We start from the raw sequence: 20,415 nt of genomic DNA, 5'->3' as shown, positions 1-20,415 counted from the left end.
AATGACCATGTGGTTCATGTAAACATTACCGAGCATTACATCACCCCCTACTCATACAGCAGTACACTGAAGTTGTTTATAACAGAGTTTTCGTGTCTGAGTTTAACATTTAATAATGGAATGGAGAGTGTTTTGCTAAAGAGAATATTCTGGTACATTTCAGGTTTCTTCATTTTCATCTTCCACTGTCTGATGAAGGAAAACGTCAGAAAACAGTGGAGAGTTAATCTGTGTTTGGGACCCTTTAAACTTGAAGACCACTCAGGTGCAGATTCACCTCAAACACCTCACCTCAACACACAGATTCACCTTAAACCAAATGAACCTGAATCAAACGCCTGAATTAAAGCCTGAGTCTGCTGTTTTTAAACAGATTTGAGTCACACTGTGACGGCTGCCCCCAAACCCAAGCCCAAGCCCCCCCAGCTCCCCACCTTCCCCACGGTGGCTTCATTCAGGTCCAGTTCGTCCAACTCCACCCAGAGCTCCTCCCTGTCCTCAGACTCCAGTCAGCGCCATGTGTCCGTCAGGAGACCAAACCTGGGTGAGGGATAAATCACAGCGTATACACTGTGTCTACACTCTGTCCAGAGTGTGAGCACTTCTTATTAGTATTTAGAATTGCCACAGAAATGCAGGTAATGAGATGGGGGCTGTGGAGCAGCGGCACATGAGCCTGATATCACCTGCTCAATGCCAATCATCCATTAGAACAGTAGTTTCCCAAAATATATTTGCGCTCTCCCACTCCAACAGACACATGTGAAACGTCACAGTAATTTATGTTACATCATAAATCATTTGATTATGTCATTATCATCATCATCATCATCATCATCATCTTTGCCACTGAATCCATTTCAGGGTCACTGTGATTATGTCATTATCATTTATTTAAATGTTAAAAAACCTCTTATTATTGAACAAATCAAAATAAAGTAACACATCACTTTTACAGGCGAATTATTACATGAGGTGTGTTATGTAACTCCGGTACATTGCTGTGCCTCCACTGCAACAGCGCCCCCTACTGTCTGAGCCACTGCATTACGGGGTATAAAGTCACCCAGCACTGGTGTGTGGAACAGTGAAACTGTGTTCTCTGGACAATGGGGTACCTCTGGTGTGTGGATGATTATGAGGGTGAACGCCATTAGATCCTCACAGCTATGTTCAAATATCTAGTGCAACGTGTTTCTCAGAGAGTAGACTGTTCCTGCAGTGAAGAAGAACGCACTCCTTATTAATAAGAAAAATAAATAATACTCTCTCTCTCTCTCTCTCTCTCTCTCTCTCCAGGTGTGGTGTATCAGAAGAGTCTGGTTCTGCCCCGAATCCAATTCACCAGCTCTGAGCTCTGCGCTAATGCTACTGCTAATCTCCCTGAGGCTGATGGATATGAAATCTGTACCTGGATTCCTAAAGACGATTCATACCTTGATGTTTATTACAATTAAAGTGCCTATGATGACTGATATGCGTAATACTGCCTGTTTTAGATAAGAGCACTTCTCATGGTAAAATTATTTTATCATCACCTGAAATATTTAGCTATAAACTAGACACAGAAGCTAAAATAGAAATATTAAAACATGAGTCTCATTATATAATGAGCTAAATGTTCAAATAATGTGTACAATTTGAAATTTAAATAAAATATGCAAATAACAGACTTTTATTTATTATTATTATTTTTTTAAACAGATTTTTTTTTTTTTACAGATTTTGGAAGTCAAATACTATATTATTACAGCTGTTATTAATACATAATCCACCTCTTTCCGTTTGTGATATAACACACTGTTGATATGGGATGTGAACAGTGTGAAATGAGTATCGATATCATTTCAAATTTTCAGAATCCCTCGATATACCGCTCATTCTGACAGAATTGTTCAGAACTATTTAGAACCCCTGCGGAACTAACGCGCGGTGTTTCTGCCCGGACCGATTTAGACGGCGTGCTCGGCTGAGGTGTTTTGGCGCTGAGGTGGGTTCGGAATAAAGCGGGTTACTTTGGTTCTATTTAGTTCTAAACCTGTCTGTTCGGTTCTGCGGGGTTCTGTTATTTTTACAACAGCCTCTGGGTGAAGTTAAATTTAGCAGAATTCCGTTAATCCGCTGCGACTGCGCAGAGATCCCAGTAAGGTTACGCTCAGAATACGTTGGTAGCGTAGCGCCTGAAAATGTAGGGACATTTATATAAATGTATTATATTTTACAGGTTTATAGCTCTTTATAACTCTCTTATAACATTACACTGCTCGCCGACACGTTCAGAGAAACGTTTGTGTTCGTTAAAGTTTATTTAAAACATGTTTAATCTCATATTGCCTTATTCTTTCCGGAATCTTCCGTTCCACCTTAAATGGCGCAGCAGTTAGTTTGGCGCCTGCACCATTTAAGGTGGAACGGGGAATTCCGAAAAGAAGCGGGTAAATGAGCAGAGTATTTCAGTATTTTCAAAGTCATAACAGCAACAAACACCCCCCCCCCCCCCTTTTATAATATTAATGTTTAACATTCATTTGGGGGTTTGGTATTTAGCCCTAACGAGTGTTTGATTTAAATAAGCTCTGTTTTCACAGGCTTTTGTGCTTTTAAATCACTCCTGTATCATTTTAGATTTGAAATGGCGGTGGTAAATTAAAAAAGGACTGGGTTTTGAAAAGTTTAAATTCTAGAGGAGGAGTGACCCAAAGGGAAAGGTTCTGAATGACCCGGGAAAGCAAGTGAGTTTCATCGGTTCTGTTCCTTGTGTTTGTGCAGATGAGCGGAGACTCGGACGGAAATAAAGAATTCCTGGAACAGCTCCGTCTGCAGGAGCTCTACGGACAGAAGCGAGAAGATGGAGACGATCCGTACACCTACGTCGACCCAGAGGATGGAACCGTGTACGACTGGGACCACGACAAGAAAGCGTGGTTCCCAAAGGTAGAATTTGTTAAAACTACATAATGTATATACCCCCACAATAATCAACACAATAACCTCAGTCGACTGAAGCTGTTTGAGTTGTTGATGCCCCCTGGTGGTGAATTTCCAGACTGCTGTATGTGAGTGAGTGAGTTCCATGAGACGCTTTGATCTAAAAGCCTAATTAATTGAATGTGGGTGTGTCCATTTAATAAGCCCCACCCCTCCTCTGCCTCTGAACTCTTACTGTGTACACACTGATGAAGTGGCTCGGTGTTGCCAGTGCTGCTGGGGGGCGTGTCCAGCAGCACGTAGGCAGGAACCACATTACCGAGCAAACCACGTTTTTAAAGGAACGGTAACCAGTGAAAGAGCTCAGGCTTTATTTATTCACAACGGGAATGACCTTGAATCTTCTTTATTCCTCCACAGGTAACTGAGGACTTCATCGCCGCTTACCAAGCGAACTACGGCTTTAGCGAGGACGGCACTCCGGACCCGGCATCTGCAGCTCCACCCGAAAAACACCAGGAGGAGGAGGAGAAAGAGAAAGTGGAGGAGGAGAAGAAAACGGAGGAGGAGAAGAAAACAGATTCATCCGGCACTAAAGAGGGCAAACAGAAAGGAGAGAAGAGGAAAGCAGAACCAGGTACGAACACTGTTCTAAAAATAATATAATAATAAGAATTAATTAGTGCCTTTCTCTGACCCAGGGTTGTCTTAAATGTTTCACCAGAACAAGTATAAAAATGTAATTCAAACCTAGCAGAAGAGAAGCAGTGAAATAAGTGTGTGTTCGTATTTAATTTAATTAAGTTTCCTGAATTTCTGAAATGAATCAAATAAAATGTTTTTCATGGAAATGTTGATTCACTAGAATTCTAAGATGACTTTTATGTTTTAACTTTTTCTTTTTCATCTGCTGTACATTTCCCTCTTCTGTGTTTGACCTGTTCTTATTCTCTCTCTCTCTCTCTCTCTCTCTCTCTCTCTCTCTAGGATGGTTTGACATTGAGAAAGATAAGAACACAAACGTCTATGTGTCAGGTGAGTGTTTAGTGTTCTCCTGTTCTAAAGTGGAGCCGTAAGCAGTTGCAGTGGCCTGAAGGTTCCTCGGCGACCCCTGGTGTCCGTCCTGAGCGGTTCCTGTGTGTGTGTGTGTGTGTGTGTGTGTTGCTGTGGCAGGTCTCCCCCCGGACATCACTCCGGAAGAGTTTGTGGAGCTCATGTCGAAGTGTGGGATCATCATGAGGGACCCGATCACAGAGGAGTACAAGGTTAAACTCTACAAAGACAACCAGGGGAACCAGAAAGGAGACGGACTCTGCTGCTACCTCAAGGTCAGCTTACTGTCCACACACACACACACACACACACGGTCTGTCTACTGTTGGAAACATTACAGTGTAAGTGAGTTTCTCTGGTGGGAAGTGGAACTCTGTTGTAAGTGTGTGTGTGTGTGTTCAGAGGGAGTCTGTAGCCCTGGCGGAGCGTCTGTTGGACGACTCAGAGATACGAGGTTACCGTCTGCACGTGGAGGCGGCGCGGTTTGAGCTGAAGGGTCAGTACGACGCCAGCAGGAAGAAGAAGAAAAACAAAGAGTATCGCAAGAAAATGCAGCTGCAGCAGAAGTATGAAATGCACCTGGCATTTACACACTCCACACACACCCTACACACTCCACACACACTGTATACACTCCACACACACCCTACACACTCCTTACACACTCCACACACACTGTATACACTCCAGACACACCCTACACACTCCTTACACACTCCACACACACCTTATACACACCAGACACACCCTACACACTCCAGACACATCCTACACACTCCTTACACACTCCAGACACACCCTACACACTCCACACACAGTCCACCCACTCCTTACAGACTTCACACACACACCTTACACAGTCCTTACAGACTTCACACACACCTTATACACTCCACACACACCTTACACACTCCACAGAAGTCCACCCACTCCTTACACACTCCACACACACCTTACACACTCCACAGAAGTCCACCCACTCCTTACACACTCCACACACACCTTATACACTCCAGACACACCCTACACACTCCTTACACACTCCTTGCACAGTCCACACACTCCTTACACAGTTCTTACACACTCCACAAACAATTTACACAGTCCTTACACACACTCCACACACCCCTTACACCCACTTGACATTTACACACACTCCTCACACACCTTACACACACCTGACATTTACACAGTCCTAACATACACCTGACTATCAGGAGAGGTACGACACACACACTGCGTACACACACGGTTGGATGTGTGATGTGTGATGATGTGGTCCGCAGGCAGCTGGACTGGAGGCCTGAGAAATCAGGAGACCTGAGAAAGAGACACGAGCGAGTCGTCATCATCCGGAACATGTTCCACCCTAAAGACTTTGAGGTGAGAACCCGCTCGGAACCGGGGGCGTGGAACAACAAAGATGTCATTAATAAACAACAACAACAATAAACTGAACAAGACCAAATAAAACAATAAACTAACAGCGTTATTAATAAAATGATAAAACAACGATAATAAATAAATATTTATTCTTTCTTCAGAGTCACATTGAGCATCACCATGAACACAGCCAGTCAGAACACTGCTCATTTGCATGTCTCTGAGGGGACCTGAGGGGTAGATTTTGAAATCGCAGCTGTTTCTGGACTGAACTCCCCTCGCTGCGGCGTTAATAAAATACTCAGCTGTAAATTCCAGTTCCAGTGACTTATTTACACAGCGCCGTTTAAAGCCGGGGTTGGGTCAGTGCTGTTTTACAGAATCTTCTCCGAGATCCCAGCACTTTTTTCCGAATGTTTACAACAACAAAAAACGGACTAAAGTCCTGTAAATAAAACGTCTCTTTAATCTGATGCCGTCGTGTTTCAGACCGAAACATTACTGAGATTCCAGTCACAGGAGCAGCAGGCTTCACAGCATTCCTGAGACAGGTGCTTCTCACACACACACACATACACTCAATAACTCAGGAGTGTCTCTAATTACAGCTTTAAAAGAAAATGTCCAAACAGATAATGAATCCCGAGAGCCCTGTGATTCACAGGAAATGGGCCGCTGTGGAGCAGATGCACATGAGCCTGAGGTCACCGTGGGGGGAGCGGGGCGTAAAGCTCTGTGTTTACAGTGAGGGATGAGGCCATTCTTTATGGGGAAATCATACAAATCAGGATGCTGTGTGTTCTGTTTATAGAGTCTGTGTGTGTGTGTGTGTGTGTGTGTGTGTGTTCAGGAGGATCCTCTGGTGCTGAACGAGTATCGAGACGACCTGAGGACGGAGTGTGAGAAGTTTGGAGAGGTGAAGAAAGTCATCATCTTCGATGTGAGTGATGTTTTAAAACCCTGCTCTCAAGAGTGTGTCACAGTAATACCTCGGGTAATAACAGTGTGTGTGTGTGTTTCAGAGACACCCTGATGGTGTGGCGTCCGTGGCATTTAAAGAGCCTGAGCAGGGGGACATGTGTGTGAAGGCACTGAACGGACGCTGGTTCGGAGGGAGGAAGCTCTCCGCTGAGCTGTGGGACGGAGTGACGGACTACCAGGTAAACACCACTCCAACTGCCCCTCTCTTCATGTCCCTCTCATACTGCCTCTGTCCTACTGTCCCCCTCTTACTGCCCCTCTGTTACCCTGGGAGATGGAGTAGAGGTGAAATGGAATCTAATACATTTCTCTCTTTGTTCTCTCTCGCTCTGTCTCAGGTGGAGGAGACCTCTCGGGAGCGTGAGGAGAGGTTAAAGGGCTGGTCTGTGTTTCTCGGAGATGAAAAAGCAGCTCAGAATAAAGACACGGAAGCAAAGAAAGAGGGGAGCACTCAGGAGGCGGAGCCTGCCTCTGCCCCGCCCACTGATTTAACATCATCATCATGTCCGTTACAGTCAGAAGATAAAGAGACAGCGCCCCCTGGAGAGAAAGATGGAGGGATGAAGGAGGACGAGGCGGCGGAGTCCACAGACAGCAGCATCGCCGGCAGCGACGAGGAGCAGTAAACACAGACGGCGTTACACACCGGACACGACGGAGACGCAGCGGCTCGGACGTGCTGCTAAGACACACCAGACGCTGTCAGTGTTGCGTGGTTCACTCCTCCAGAACTGACGATCACCACCTGCTCTCTGTCTCCATCTGACTGTGGAGAGGGTAACGACACCCATGATGTCTCTTTTCCACTGCATGGCACCTCCTTGACTCCAGTGTCTAACCCCGTCTCTAAGGGGAACAGTGGGCTTTGGAAACCACAACAACGGCGGTGGTAACGTTAAGCGGTGTTTACTCGTGGTGTATCGGCGTGTTGTTGTTGTTTGGGACTGAACACAGCTCCGTCATCAGTTCAGACAGATCAGTAGAGTTTGTTCCTTCCTTGTTGCAGCGTCCAGCTCTCGCTGGATTCTTTCGTCGGCCACCGATCCAAGGAGCGTTCGAACCTCTTCAAAAGACCACGGCGTCATTTTACTAGCTGCCGTCGTGAGTCGGATAAAAACAAACGTGATCTCTGCTGCAGCTGGAGATTTTACAGATGGAGAGTTGGTGCTGGTCGTCTGCGTCGCGTGGCGTAGAGTGACGGCTCTCTCTGGACGATCAGCGCTCTGCTAGGTTTACACGCCACGGTTTAGTCCCTACTCGACTCGCTCTGAACCACGAGAGAACAGCCACTAAACAAGAACCCGCTTCCAGAACCAGAACCAGATCTTGGTAACAACAAAGAGAAGTAGAGTCCATGCAGTGAAAAAGAACCATAAGCCTTCTTCTAGTTGGTTGTGATGTCGACAGCAGAGACAGAGCAGTGGTGTTTGTCTCTGGGGAGAGTCTACAGTCGCAGGTCCAGAAAACACCTGCAGGGGTCATCAGTCAGTCCCCGGCATCCCGATAAACAGAGCTCGGTGTGTAACGGCTTTACAACTGGACACAAACTAACCCCCAGCGTTCACATCAGATCACACGACCCTTAAAGCTTGTCTAACCTAGCAACGGTAGCTATGGACGAACATGGTAGTGGGTGAAGCTTCAAGAGGGGAAATGCAGTGTGTGTGTGTGTGTGTGTGTGTGTGTCCTGTCATATCAGAATCTGGAGACGAGATGTCAGACTACTGTACAGAAGGTAATTTGTATAAAGTGTTAATGATGGTCCAGTTTTTCTCCCTGTGTGAGTCCGCTCCTCTTTACCGATTATTTTATAATAAAAGAAAAATAAATCACATCAGTGTCTGCATCACTTCATTTCTGAGAGATTTGTTCACATTCCTCCATCTTCTTCCGGCTGAACTCAGTAGTGGACAGTGGAGGTGAATGGAACCAGACGTCCTCCTCTAAAAGCCCCTCACGGAAAGTGAGGACAGTAGATGGTGGGGGACAGTGGACAGTGGTGGTGAATGGAAGCAGACGTCCTCCTCTAAAAGCCCCTCACGGAAAGTGAGGACAGTAGATGGTGGGGGACAGTGGACAGTGGAGGTGAATGGAAGCAGACGTCCTCCTCTAAAAGCCCCTCATGGAAAGTGAGGACAGTAGACGGTGGGCAGTGGACAGTGGAGGTGAATGGAAGCAGACGTCCTTGTCTGAAAGCTCCATAGCGACCCTTGACGGTGGGACGCTGGCCCATTCACCTCCACTGGACAGAAATGTGTCTCTACCGTCCACAACTGTCCCCCAAGACGTTGTCCAGCGTTGTGTCCACTGTCCCCAGGACAAAGTATTTCAGAAAAGTGTTGGAGCTCCACTTTAAGGCTCTGGGTTGCCAGTTCTGGTGAATATCCCCCTCTCTGAGCTGCAGGTTGGAGGAGGAGTCCTGGAAGTGACGGCGGGGGACGTGGCAGAGATTTTGGCGGGAATTCTGGCTCATTATCTCAGAGTTCAGATTAACTAATCCTGGTTTAACCCCTCGCTCCCCACAGCCGGCGTGAAGGGATATTTTTATCTCGAGGATGTAAATGTGAGGGTGTTTCTGGTTGAGCCGGCCAAGCTACATTTTTCACATAGTGCTCACGAGCATGCGCACACACACACACACACACACACACACACACACACACAGTCAGTGCAGTGGAGTGTAAACTGTATGAACACTGAGGATGTGAGTCTGAAAAAGTCTAAAACAGAGTTAAATCTACAGCTCAGCGCCTCGAGCCACTGTGAGTATTCAGTCTTTATTTGTGAATTACGTTTCTTTTAAATAAAATGATTCAAAAATAAAATGTTAAATATTATTCACTTTAAAAGCTTTTATTAAAATTGGTTAAAAAAAGATCCTCAAGTGTTGAAAAGCCCCGCCTCATGGTTTAATAATAATCTATTTTTATAGCAGCTTTGATTCGTAAATTCAGCTCAAACTGCTTCAGAGTTAATCCACAGGCTTTAGTCTGAAATCCAACACGAGGAATCTTTGTGATGTCACAGAAATGACACATTTCCAACAGTGCGGTGTAAAAGGAGTGAGAACTCGAGGACGCCGTCAGTTTAATTTTTATCTCAGTTAGTTTTGATGAAACGGGGAAAGGTATTGATGGAGAAACAGTGGTTGACGTTGTGGAGGACTCGGGTCGGTTCTGTTCAGTGTAAAGTGGATGGTTCTGTAGTCTCTTTGGGGACAGAGCACCTCCCACCTGCAGGGGGCAGCTGTGCCCTGAAGGGTACGGAATTCTGATGATTTTCGCCAAGTATCTGTTGTTCTGAGCCGCTCTGACCCACAGTTTTCCTTCGGTGCATTACGCAGTCTCTGTCAGTATTAGCTTGAGTCTTTCAAACACTTTCTAATTGCCGTAATTACCTCGTCTTTAGCCTCCCACAGAGACTCGGGCTATACACCTCCTGTTTGCTCAGGCCGCTGTGATTGTAAAACTTAAACACTGTATTCTCCCTCAACATCCATGGCTGAGGGGCCCTTGAGCAGGATTCCTAACCCCCAACTGAGGGGGCTGCTCTGGGTGTGTGTTCACTGCCCCTACTGACGTGTGTGTTTGTGTTTTGCAGAGTGTGTTTTCTGTGAGATGGAGGACAGGGGCCGAGGACAGAGACAGACTCAGAGTGTGGTTCACACTTATTACCAGGGAGACATCAACACTGTGGTGGATGAACACTTCTTTAGAGCTCTGAATAAAACCAGCATTCCCAAAGACCTGAGCACCAAGAGCCGGGAAAACCGCCGAGATCCCAAACCCGGTGAGTTAATCCCGTCCGTCTTCCCAAACCCGGTGAGTTAATCCCGTCCGTCTTCCCAAACCCGGTGAGTTAATCCCGTCCGTCTTCCCAAACCCGGTGAGTTAATCCCGTCCGTCTTCCCAAACCCGGTGAGTTAATCCCGTCCGTCTTCCCAAACCCGGTGAGTTAATCCCGTCCGTCTTCCCAAACCCGGTGAGTTAATCCCGTCCGTTTTCCCAAACCCTGTGAGTTAATCCCGTCCGTTTTCCCAAACCCTGTGAGAAGAGTGTCTAGTCCAACAGCGTTAGTCCTGCAGAACTTCTTCTCGTTCATTCACATTTAGCAGACAGAATAACTCCCACCAGGGGGAGCCTGAGGTTTTACACCCCTCTAGTTCACACACAGCACTGAGCATAGTGACATTAGGCTCATGTACAACTGCTCCACAGCATTCCATATCAACTCACATTTTTTCTGCCTGTTTTCCAGATTATTCCGCTCCACCCTCGTGGTCAAAACCAGGGTCATCTCAGTGTTCCTCAGCAGAAGAACACCCCCACTCTCAAGGGGTTATTATGGGCCCTATGACCTCTGACCCCTGGGTTTATCCGGTCATCCAGGGCCCTGTTTACGACATGCACTCTGTGTACCACCACCCCAATCCCGCGCCCCCTAGCAGCAGCTCCTCATACCTCCACCTGCTGAACTTGGAGCGGCCTGCGGGGGGCCCATTGACCACACACTCCTCCAAAGCGCACACACCACTGGAGTGGAACACAGGAGGGGGGCAAGGGGGCGGAGCCAGGACTCAATTGGACTCAGGTACGAATCTGAATTGGGGTCTGGATCAGAATGGATCAAGTACAGTTTGAATCTAAAGATTGGAATTTCTGTCTTCAGTTTTAGTTTAATTCAGGCTTAATTTAGGTTCTGTCTTTATTTCGGTCTTAATTCTGACCCGTTCTGAATGGACCCTGTGTGCTGTGTTCCAGGTGTTCAGCAGCTGGCGGAGAAGGGTAAGGATGTTTACTGGTACTGACCCCTGCAGGACAACATAACACACACAGGATGTCCCTCGAGGAACACACACACACACACACACACACACACAGCAAACCGGTCTCCGCCAGCTGCTCAGAGACTGACCTCTGACACTGAGCTCAAAACTCTGCTACTTCTGTTATTATTGTTATTATTATTATTATTAATAAATGTTATTATATTAATGCTTTTGTTGCTGTAGTGTTATTATTATATTATTATTTTGTTTTTGTCCCAGTCTCTGTCCTGAAGTAGGACCTCCCTACGTGGGAATATTTGGTCCCTGGTGTCGCCTCTGTCCCGAGCTGCTGTCATGAGGAGTGTGAACATGTTTTAACATGTGTTTGTTCAACAGAAAAGAACCTAAAAACACAGTGTCACTGCGCTCCGTCCCCGACTCTGACTCTGCCTCCATCTGTAACTGGTCTAAACCCACACTCACACGGACTTTAGGACACAGTACTGTCCCCAAGAACAGAACAAACCCATCACAGTCTTCTGCAGCTTTTTCCTGATGGACCTCAGAACCAACGCAGCGCCCAATAAACTCCTCACTCTCCACACGGCTTCATTCATTCATTCACTGTCTGTAACCCTTATCCATTTCAGTGCGGAGGTGGATCCGGAGTCTACCCGGAATCACTGGGCACAAGGCAGTAACACACCCTGAAGGGGGCACTAGTCCTTCACAGGGCGACACACTCTCACATTCACTCACACACTCACACCTACGGACACCCTTCGTGTGTTTTTGAAGCATGGGAGGAAACCGCAGCACCCGAAGGAAACCCACACAGACACAGAGAGAACACACCACACTCCTCACAGACAGTCACCCAGAGGAAACCCACACAGACACAGAGAGAACACACCACACTCCTCACAGACAGTCACCCGAAGGAAACCCACACAGACACAGAGAGAACACACCACACTCCTCACAGACAGTCACCCGGAGGAAACCCGTGCAGACACAGGGAGAACACACCACACTCCTCACAGACAGTCACCCGGAGGAAACCCGTGCAGACACAGGGAGAACACACCACACTCCTCACAGACAGTCACCCGGAGGAAACCCGTGCAGACACAGAGAGAACACACCACACTCCTCACAGACAGTCACCCGGAGGAAACCCGTGCAGACACAGGGAGAACACACCACACTCCTCACAGACAGTCACCCGGAGGAAACCCACACAGACACAGAGAGAACACACCACACTCCTCACAGACAGTCACCCGGAGGAAACCCAGGCAGACACAGGGAGAACACACCACACTCCTCACAGACAGTCACCCGGAGGAAACCCGTGCAGACACAGGGAGAACACACCACACTCCTCACAGACAGTCACCCGGAGGAAACCCGTGCAGACACAGAGAGAACACACCACACTCCTCACAGACAGTCACCCGGAGGAAACCCGTGCAGACACAGGGAGAACACACCACACTCCTCACAGACAGTCACCCGGAGGAAACCCGTGCAGACACAGGGAGAACACACCACACTCCTCACAGACAGTCACCCGGAGGAAACCCGTGCAGACACAGAGAGAACACACCACACTCCTCACAGACAGTCACCCGGAGGAAACCCGTGCAGACACAGGGAGAACACTACTACACACCTTTCCATAAAATGAAAAAGAAGCAGAGAATGTTTGTACATCACAGAAACATGTGGGTCTCCGGGCCCTGTTCCGTCCGCTGTGGAGACAGTTCCCACCAGCATTCAGTGAACTGTCCAGAGGTTGAGTGACGGGGTGAGTGAGGGGGTCACCATGGTTACCATCCTGTGTTTTTAACCGATCTAAAAGATCTGTCCCACAGGGAGGTGCTCAATTAGTCGGGGCTGCTGATTGATTATTGATGGTTTGGCTCCTAGAGAAAATTCCTCCATCTGTTGATTTTCCTGCCCTCAAACACACACACACTCTCACACTCACACTCACTCTCTCTCTGTGATGGTTCCTGAAGTGGTTCTGACCTGGTCGGGTCACTCTGTGCTGGCCATGTATCTGGGGCTCTGCTCTGTTGTAGGTTTTGTGAGTAATTTGGTGGTTCTGGTTCTGTTCGCTCGGTTCTCTGTTCTCCGGACCCCTGTAACCTGTCTCCTGCTGAACGTTAGCGTTAGTGACATGTTGCTGTGTGTCCTGGGAACGCCGTTCATCTTCAGCTCGTCTGTGTTCGGGCGCTGGCTGATCGGACCTCGTGGCTGTGGCTGGTTCGGCTTCGCTAACACGCTCTCAGGTGAGTCATGGGTCCGCTGCCCACGCCCTATATAAAGGGGAGGAGGTGAGTGGCTGTGGGTGGATCATTCATTCATTCATTCATTATCTGTAACCCTTATCCAGTTCAGTGTCACGGTGGGTGCAGAGCCTACCTGGAATCATTGGGCACAAGGTGGGAACACACCCTGGAGGGGGCGCTAGTCCTTCACAGGGCAACATAGACACTAACACGCTCACACCTATGGACACTTTTGAGTCGCCAGTCCACCTACCAACGTGTGTTTTTGGGCTGTGGGAGGAAACCGGAGCACCCGGAGGAAACCCACACAGACACAGAGAGAACACACCACACTCCTCACAGACAGTCACCCGGAGGAAACCCACGCAGACACAGGGAGAACACACCACACCCCTCACAGACAGTCACCCGGAGGAAACCCACGCAGACACAGAGAGAACACACCACACTCCTCACAGACAGTCACCCGGAGGAAACCCACGCAGACACAGGGAGAACACGCCACACTCCTCACAGACAGTCACCCGGAGGAAACCCAGGCAGACACAGAGAGAACACACCACACTCCTCACAGACAGTCACCCGGAGGAAACCCACGCAGACACAGGGAGAACACACCACACTCCTCACAGACAGTCACCCGGAGGAAACCCACGCAGACACAGGGAGAACAAACCACACTCCTCACAGACAGTCACCCGGAGGAAACCCACACAGACACAGAGAGAACACACCACACTCCTCACAGACAGTCACCCGGAGGAAACCCACGCAGACACAGGGAGAACAAACCACACTCCTCACAGACAGTCACCCGGAGGAAACCCACACAGACACAGGGAGAACACACCACACTCCTCACAGACAGTCACCCGGAGGAAACCCAGGCAGACACAGAGAGAACACACCACACTCCTCACAGACAGTCACCCGGAGGAAACCCACGCAGACACAGGGAGAACACACCACACTCCTCACAGACAGTCACCCGGAGGAAACCCACGCAGACACAGGGAGAACACACCACACTCCTCACAGACAGTCACCCGGAGGAAACCCACGCAGACACAGGGAGAACACACCACACTCCTCACAGACAGTCACCCGGAGGAAACCCACGCAGACACAGAGAGAACACACCACACTCCTCACAGACAGTCACCCGGAGGAAACCCACGCAGACACAGGGAGAACACACCACACTCCTCACAGACAGTCACCCGGAGGAAACCCACGCAGACACAGGGAGAACACACCACACTCCTCACAGACAGTCACCCGGAGGAAACCCACGCAGACACAGGGAGAACACACCACACTCCTCACAGACAGTCACCCGGAGGAAACCCACGCAGACACAGAGAGAACACACCACACTCCTCACAGACAGTCACCCGGAGGAAACCCACGCAGACACAGAGAGAACACACCACACTCATCACAGACAGTCACCCGGAGGAAACCCACGCAGACACAGGGAGAACACACCACACTCCTCACACAGTCACCCGGAGGAAACCCACGCAGACACAGGGAGAACACACCACACTCCTCACAGACAGTCACCCGGAGGAAACCCACGCAGACACAGGGAGAACACACCACACTCCTCACAGACAGTCACCCGGAGGAAACCCACGCAGACACAGGGAGAACACACCACACTCCTCACAGACAGTCACCCGGAGGAAACCCACGCAGACACAGGGAGAACACACCACACTCCTCACAGACAGTCACCCGGAGCGGGAATCGAACCCACTGGAGCTGTATGACTGTGACACTACCTGCTGCGCCACCGTGCCGCCTAGTGGTGGATCAGTTTATGTAAATTACACTCAAGTTTTATTCCTGCACAGACAGCTCTGGGTCTCTAAATTCAGGAGAGCGCTAACTGCATGAAAGTAAACACAGAGAGAAAGTGCTACAAAACTAAACAGCTCGAGTTACACATGAGTTTCTGTGGGAATTCAAACAGTGAATAAACACTTACAGACAGTTTACACTTCAGACACCAACAAGATACAGTCGCTTCTTACTCACACACACCGCTCCACCTTAAAAGATACAGTCGCTTCTTACTCACACGCACCGCTCCACATTAAAAGATACAGTCACTTCTGAATGGCAACAAACCAGAGAGAACTGCAGTTCCCCCCACAATTGTAGACACAATCGCTACTGGGCACCCCCTACAGAGTGTAATTCTTTTACAGCACAGTTTTTGTGTGTGTGTGTGTGTGTGTGTGTGTTTTCCAGGTGTATTTATAAGTGTGTGTGTGTGTGTGTTTTCCAGCTGTATTTATAAGTGTGTGTGTGTTTTCCAGGTGTGGTGTCTCTGGTGTCTCTGACGGTTCTCTCGGTGGAGCGGTACTGCTGGGTCGTGTGCGGTTCTGGAGCTGAGTTTCTGGATCTCAGGAAGGTCAGAGTGTCTGCAATGTTCTGCTGGTGTTACTCTCTGGTCTGGATGGTCCCTCCTCTGTTGGGAAGGAGCCGGTACGGTCCGGAAGGGCCTGGTACCACCTGCTCCATTCAGTGGAACCTGCAGAACCCTGGCAGCAGAACCTACATCATCTGCCTCTTCATCTTCTGCCTTCTCCTCCCGCTCCTCATCATCCTCTTCTGCTACGGCTCCATCCTCCTCTCCGTCCACACGGTAAACACCCGGCTCTGGTTCCGACTGCACTCACACTGTCGGGACAATGGATCCTCCACTTTGTACAGTACACACTGAACAGGAGAGAGAGAGAGAGCTAGGGAGAGAAGGAGAGAGAAAGAGGGAGAGAGGGAGGGATACAGATGTTTCCCTGCAGCTGTGAGTCAGTCTCAGGGTCCTAACGCTCCCCACTCTCTTCCACAGCTGTTCTCGGCGCTGCAGAACCCGTCTCTCAGGAGGAGGGAGGTCCGGGTTCTGCTGATAGTTCTGCTGATGGTATTGTGGTTCCTGTTCTGCTGGCTGCCGTATGGAACCGTGGCACTGCTGGGAACGTTGGGGTCGAGCGTCACCTTCGGCCCCTTCCTCAGCATCTTCCCTGCAGTTCTCTCCATGAGCAGCACAGTCATCAACCCGGTTCTGTACGTCCTCTTCAACAGACAGGTACACAACCGCTACACAACCAACACACCACCACTACACAACCTCTACACGACCACTACACGATCACTACATGACCGCTACACAACCAACACACAACCACTACACAACCTCTACATGACCACTACACAACCACTACACAACCAACACACCACCACTACACAACCACTACACAACCAACACACAACCTCTACACAACTGTTACACAACTGCTACACAACCCCTACACAACCTCTACACGACCACTACACGATCACTACATGACCGCTACACAACCAACACACAACCACTATACAACCTCTACACGATCACTACACGATCACTACATGACCGCTACACAACCAACACACCACCACTACACAACCTCTACACGATCACTACACGATCACTACATGACCGCTACACAACCAACACACCACCACTACACAACCTCTACACGATCACTACACGATCACTACACGATCACTACATGACCGCTACACAACCAACACACAACCACTACACAACCACTACATGACCTCTACACAACCACTACACAACCAACACACAACCTCTACACAACTGTTGCACAACTGCTACACAACCCCTACACAACCTCTACATGACTAATACACCACCAACACACAACCACTACACCACCACTACACAACAAACACACCACCACTACACAACCAACACACAACCACTACACAACCACTAAACAACCACTACACAACCTCTACACAACGACTACACAACTACTACACGACCAACACACCATCACTACACAACCTCTACACCACCACTACACAACCACTTCATGACCTCTACACAACCACTACACAACCTCTACACGACCCCTACACAACCTCTACACGACTAACACACCACCTCTACACAACCACTACACAACCTCTACACAACCACTAATGTGTGTGTGTATGTGATTTGTGTGTGTGTTGTGATGTGTGTTTGAGGTGTGTCTGTGTGATGTGTGTTTGAGGTGTGTCTGTGTGATGTGTGTATGAGCTGTGTGTGTGTGATGTCTGTATGAGTGGTGTGTGATGCTGTGTGTGATGTGATGTGTGTATGAGCTGTGTGTGTGTGTGTTGTGTGTATGAGGGGTGTGTGATGTGATGTGTGTATGAGGGGTGTGTGATGTGATGTGTGTATGAGGGGTGTGTGATGTGATGTGTGTATGAGCTGTGTGTGTTGTATGAGGTGTGTGTGTGTGATGGTGTTGTGACGTTTTGTTGTGTTTCAGTTTTACAGGTGTTTCCTGGCGTTGGTGAAGTGTGGATCACAACCTCAACCCAAACACCGCACACACACATTATACACACCTCACACACACTCCACACTCCACACACACAGCACTGGGCCCCACAGCGTTACAGATATTTCCGAACCCAACGGCATCGCTCTGGGTGTCTACACACACCCCACACCTTCAGGAGTGAAAGAATGAAGGAGTGAGTGAATGAATGAATGAATGAAGGAGTGATGTAAGTGAATCCCTGAAGGATCATGTTTGAGACTGGAGTGTTTCAGTGACATGCTGCAGTTGTGCTCTCTGACCACAGAGGGCAGTGTTGTCTGTAGTGAAAGTCCTCCAGGATGAGCGTGGAGGCCTCTATGAAGGTGTATTAAAATTTAATAAAGTTTATTGAAGGTCATTAAAGGGTGTTTATGTTAATAAAAGTGTAATACCGTGTACTGAAGTATACTGAGGTGTAATAAAACGTACTAAAGTGTAATTAAGTGATGAACGTGTTTATATCTCTGTTATAATTCTGGGTCATTTCTGATTGTTCTTAATGTTAACGTAAGTTAATTTTAGGTGTTTTTCTCTGCTCTCATCTCTTTACTCTGTGCAGCTTCTTCTTCTTCTTCTTGCAGCTGCTGGAGGGAAAGAGCTGCAGGAAAGACATTGATTAGTTGATTGATCTGTCGACTGATTAGTTGTTCTGAAATCTGCGGCGGCGTGACGGATGAGTGTAAAGGTCGATGTGTGTGTGTGTGCTGCAGGTGATTAGTGTGTGTGTGTGTGTGTGTGATTGATTTTCTCAGGGTCCGGGCTGTGAACCGGACGCTGTAGTAAAGGTCAGAATGTCAGCAGCCAGTGGATCCCTCTGCGTCCTGTCACAGGTTTTATGAGTGTTTCAGGACATGGGCCCATAGGCATGTGTGAGCTCTGAGGGTGCAGGGGGAGGGTGTGAGCTCCGAGGGGACAGGGGGAGGGCGGGAGCAAGGTGTGAGCTGTGAGGGCACGAGGGGGTGGGTGTGAGCTATGAGGGGGCGGGTGGAGGTTGTGAGCTCTAAGGGGGCAGAGGGAGGGCAGGGGGAGGGTGTGAGCTCTGAGGGGGTGGGGGGAGGGGGTGAGCTCTGAGGGGACAGAGGGAGGGCAGGGGGAGGGTGTGAGCTCTGAGGAGACAGGGAGGGCGGGGGTAGGTTGTGAGCTCTGAGGGGGCGGGGGGAGGGTGTGAGCTCTTAGGGGACAGGAGGAGGGTGTGAGCTCTAAGGAGACGGGGAGGGTGTGAGCTCTGAGGGGGGAGGGTGTGAGCTCTAAGGAGACGGGGAGGGTGTGAGCTCTGAGGGGGGAGGGTGTGAGCTCTAAGGAGACGGGGAGGGTGTGAGCTCTGAGGGGGGAGGGGGTGAGCTCTTAGGGGACAGGGGGAGGGTGTGAGCTCTAAGGAGACGGGGAGGGTGTGAGCTCTGAGGGGGGAGGGTGTGAGCTCTAAGGAGACGGGGAGGGTGTGAGCTCTGAGGGGGGAGGGTGTGAGCTCTAAGGAGACGGGGAGGGTGTGAGCTCTGAGGGGGGAGGGTGTGAGCTCTAAGGAGACGGGGAGGGTGTGAGCTCTGAGGGGGGAGGGGGTGAGCTCTTAGGGGACAGGGGGAGGGTGTGAGCTCTAAGGAGACGGGGAGGGTGTGAGCTCTGAAGGGGGAGGGTGTGAGCTCTAAGGAGACGGGGAGGGGGTGAGCTCTTAGGGGACAGGGGGAGGGTGTGAGCTCTAAGGAGACGGGGAGGGTGTGAGCTCTGAGGGGGTGGGGGGAGCATGTGAGCTCTGAGGGGGCGAGGGTAGGGTGTGAGCTCTGAGGAGTGTGTGTGGGTAGACTCTGGTGGGGTTGGGATGGAGGGGGTACTCTGAGGGTCTGGTGGCTGCAGGGTGCAGGGGGGAGTGTTGTGTACTGTGTTCACTGAGGTGGGGTTTGATGATGGACGTTTTCAGAGCTGTTCCCTTAATCTTCTTCGACCTTAAATGAGGCAGCAGTGATGTTGTTGTGCCTTGGTATAACAGCTGCACCATTTAAGGTGGAACGGACTGTTCGGTTTAGAAGCTTACGCTTCAGGATTGTGTGTGTGTGTGTGTGTTGTACATACATAGCATGTAGTGTTTATAAACAGTGTGTTGTTTTTAGAAATCTCAGAGTCATTTCCTCCCTCCCTCCCTCACTCACGCACACACACACACACACACACACACAAGTCCGGTTACCCAGAGCTCATCACCATGGCAACCGTCGCAGCCCCCCTCCTCTCCATCACCATCAGAGACCCAGAGAGAAACAAAACAGATGAAGACGTGGAGCTCCACAGGGTCCAGCACTGCACCAGCCCCCCGTCCGCAGCACGCAGCCGTCTCCCAGCTCCACTGCAGAGGGCCCGGGGAGCAGCTGCACATGAGCCTCGGGTCGCCATGCTTAATGGAACACGTATGAACCCGGCCCCGAGGGTCCGGAGTCCGAGAGCTCTCAGCGTTCATTATTCATCACACACACTGAAATATTAACTCGGGTTATAATGACTGCGCTGCTGCTGATGTAACAGGCGTGGGTCTAGAACCGGGCGAGAAGGTTCTGCGTGTGTGTGTGTGTGAGAGAGAGAGAGACCCTGTCCCCTGCATCTTCTACCTCCTGCTTTCTGTTGGAGC

General features: G+C 49.4%; 3 protein-coding genes across 5 annotated transcripts; all 3 read left to right on the top strand.

The window, feature by feature from the left end:
- Positions 1-1,919: 1,919 nt before the first annotated feature.
- Positions 1,920-8,169, top strand: htatsf1 (HIV-1 Tat specific factor 1). 3 transcript variants are annotated; one of them, XM_066650121.1, is made up of 10 exons: positions 1,920-1,990; positions 2,770-2,934; positions 3,349-3,565; positions 3,916-3,963; positions 4,102-4,256; positions 4,384-4,547; positions 5,268-5,364; positions 6,215-6,304; positions 6,387-6,524; positions 6,684-8,169. In XM_066650121.1, the coding sequence occupies exons 2-10, from the start codon at positions 2,770-2,772 to the stop codon at positions 6,969-6,971; spliced, it is 1,362 nt and encodes a 453-aa protein (XP_066506218.1). In that variant the 5' UTR covers positions 1,920-1,990; the 3' UTR covers positions 6,972-8,169. The 3 variants fall into 3 exon arrangements, with proteins under 3 accessions (XP_066506218.1, XP_066506220.1, XP_066506219.1); XM_066650123.1 differs by lacking the exon at positions 1,920-1,990 and adding an exon at positions 2,019-2,143; XM_066650122.1 differs by lacking the exon at positions 1,920-1,990 and adding an exon at positions 2,035-2,188.
- A 765-nt stretch (positions 8,170-8,934) lies between these two features.
- Positions 8,935-12,006, top strand: si:ch73-52f15.5 (uncharacterized protein LOC100150557 homolog). The gene is made up of 4 exons (XM_066650515.1): positions 8,935-9,107; positions 9,946-10,134; positions 10,603-10,935; positions 11,106-12,006. The coding sequence occupies exons 2-4, from the start codon at positions 9,963-9,965 to the stop codon at positions 11,150-11,152; spliced, it is 552 nt and encodes a 183-aa protein (XP_066506612.1). The 5' UTR covers positions 8,935-9,107; positions 9,946-9,962; the 3' UTR covers positions 11,153-12,006.
- A 441-nt stretch (positions 12,007-12,447) lies between these two features.
- Positions 12,448-18,206, top strand: LOC136674510 (pinopsin-like). Its single transcript, XM_066650513.1, has 4 exons — positions 12,448-13,410; positions 15,738-16,066; positions 16,271-16,507; positions 17,748-18,206. Exons 1-4 carry the CDS (start codon positions 13,125-13,127, stop codon positions 17,949-17,951), a joined length of 1,056 nt encoding a protein of 351 aa, XP_066506610.1. The 5' UTR covers positions 12,448-13,124; the 3' UTR covers positions 17,952-18,206.
- The last annotated feature ends 2,209 nt before the right edge of the window (positions 18,207-20,415 follow it).

This window comes from Hoplias malabaricus, chromosome 18 (genome assembly GCF_029633855.1).
Source record: "Hoplias malabaricus isolate fHopMal1 chromosome 18, fHopMal1.hap1, whole genome shotgun sequence".
In the NCBI taxonomy this organism is placed as follows: Eukaryota; Metazoa; Chordata; class Actinopteri; order Characiformes; family Erythrinidae; genus Hoplias; species Hoplias malabaricus.
The sequence above is the reverse complement of the archived record's forward strand: the minus strand, read 5'-3'. Positions and strand labels throughout refer to the sequence as shown.

Excerpts from the sequence above, each read along its gene's own strand:
- htatsf1 (XM_066650121.1), top strand. The coding sequence starts at position 2,770 with ATGAGCGGAGACTCGGACGGAAATAAAGAATTCCTGGAACAGCTCCGT. Across the intron at positions 4,257-4,383 it reads GACTCTGCTGCTACCTCAAG|AGGGAGTCTGTAGCCCTGGC; the intron begins GTCAGCTTACTG and ends GTGTGTGTTCAG. Across the intron at positions 6,525-6,683 it reads ACGGAGTGACGGACTACCAG|GTGGAGGAGACCTCTCGGGA; the intron begins GTAAACACCACT and ends GCTCTGTCTCAG.
- si:ch73-52f15.5 (XM_066650515.1), top strand. The coding sequence starts at position 9,963 with ATGGAGGACAGGGGCCGAGGACAGAGACAGACTCAGAGTGTGGTTCAC. Across the intron at positions 10,135-10,602 it reads CCGCCGAGATCCCAAACCCG|ATTATTCCGCTCCACCCTCG; the intron begins GTGAGTTAATCC and ends CCTGTTTTCCAG. Across the intron at positions 10,936-11,105 it reads CAGGACTCAATTGGACTCAG|GTGTTCAGCAGCTGGCGGAG; the intron begins GTACGAATCTGA and ends GCTGTGTTCCAG.
- LOC136674510 (XM_066650513.1), top strand. The coding sequence starts at position 13,125 with ATGGTTCCTGAAGTGGTTCTGACCTGGTCGGGTCACTCTGTGCTGGCC. Across the intron at positions 13,411-15,737 it reads CTTCGCTAACACGCTCTCAG|GTGTGGTGTCTCTGGTGTCT; the intron begins GTGAGTCATGGG and ends TGTGTTTTCCAG. Across the intron at positions 16,508-17,747 it reads ACGTCCTCTTCAACAGACAG|TTTTACAGGTGTTTCCTGGC; the intron begins GTACACAACCGC and ends GTTGTGTTTCAG.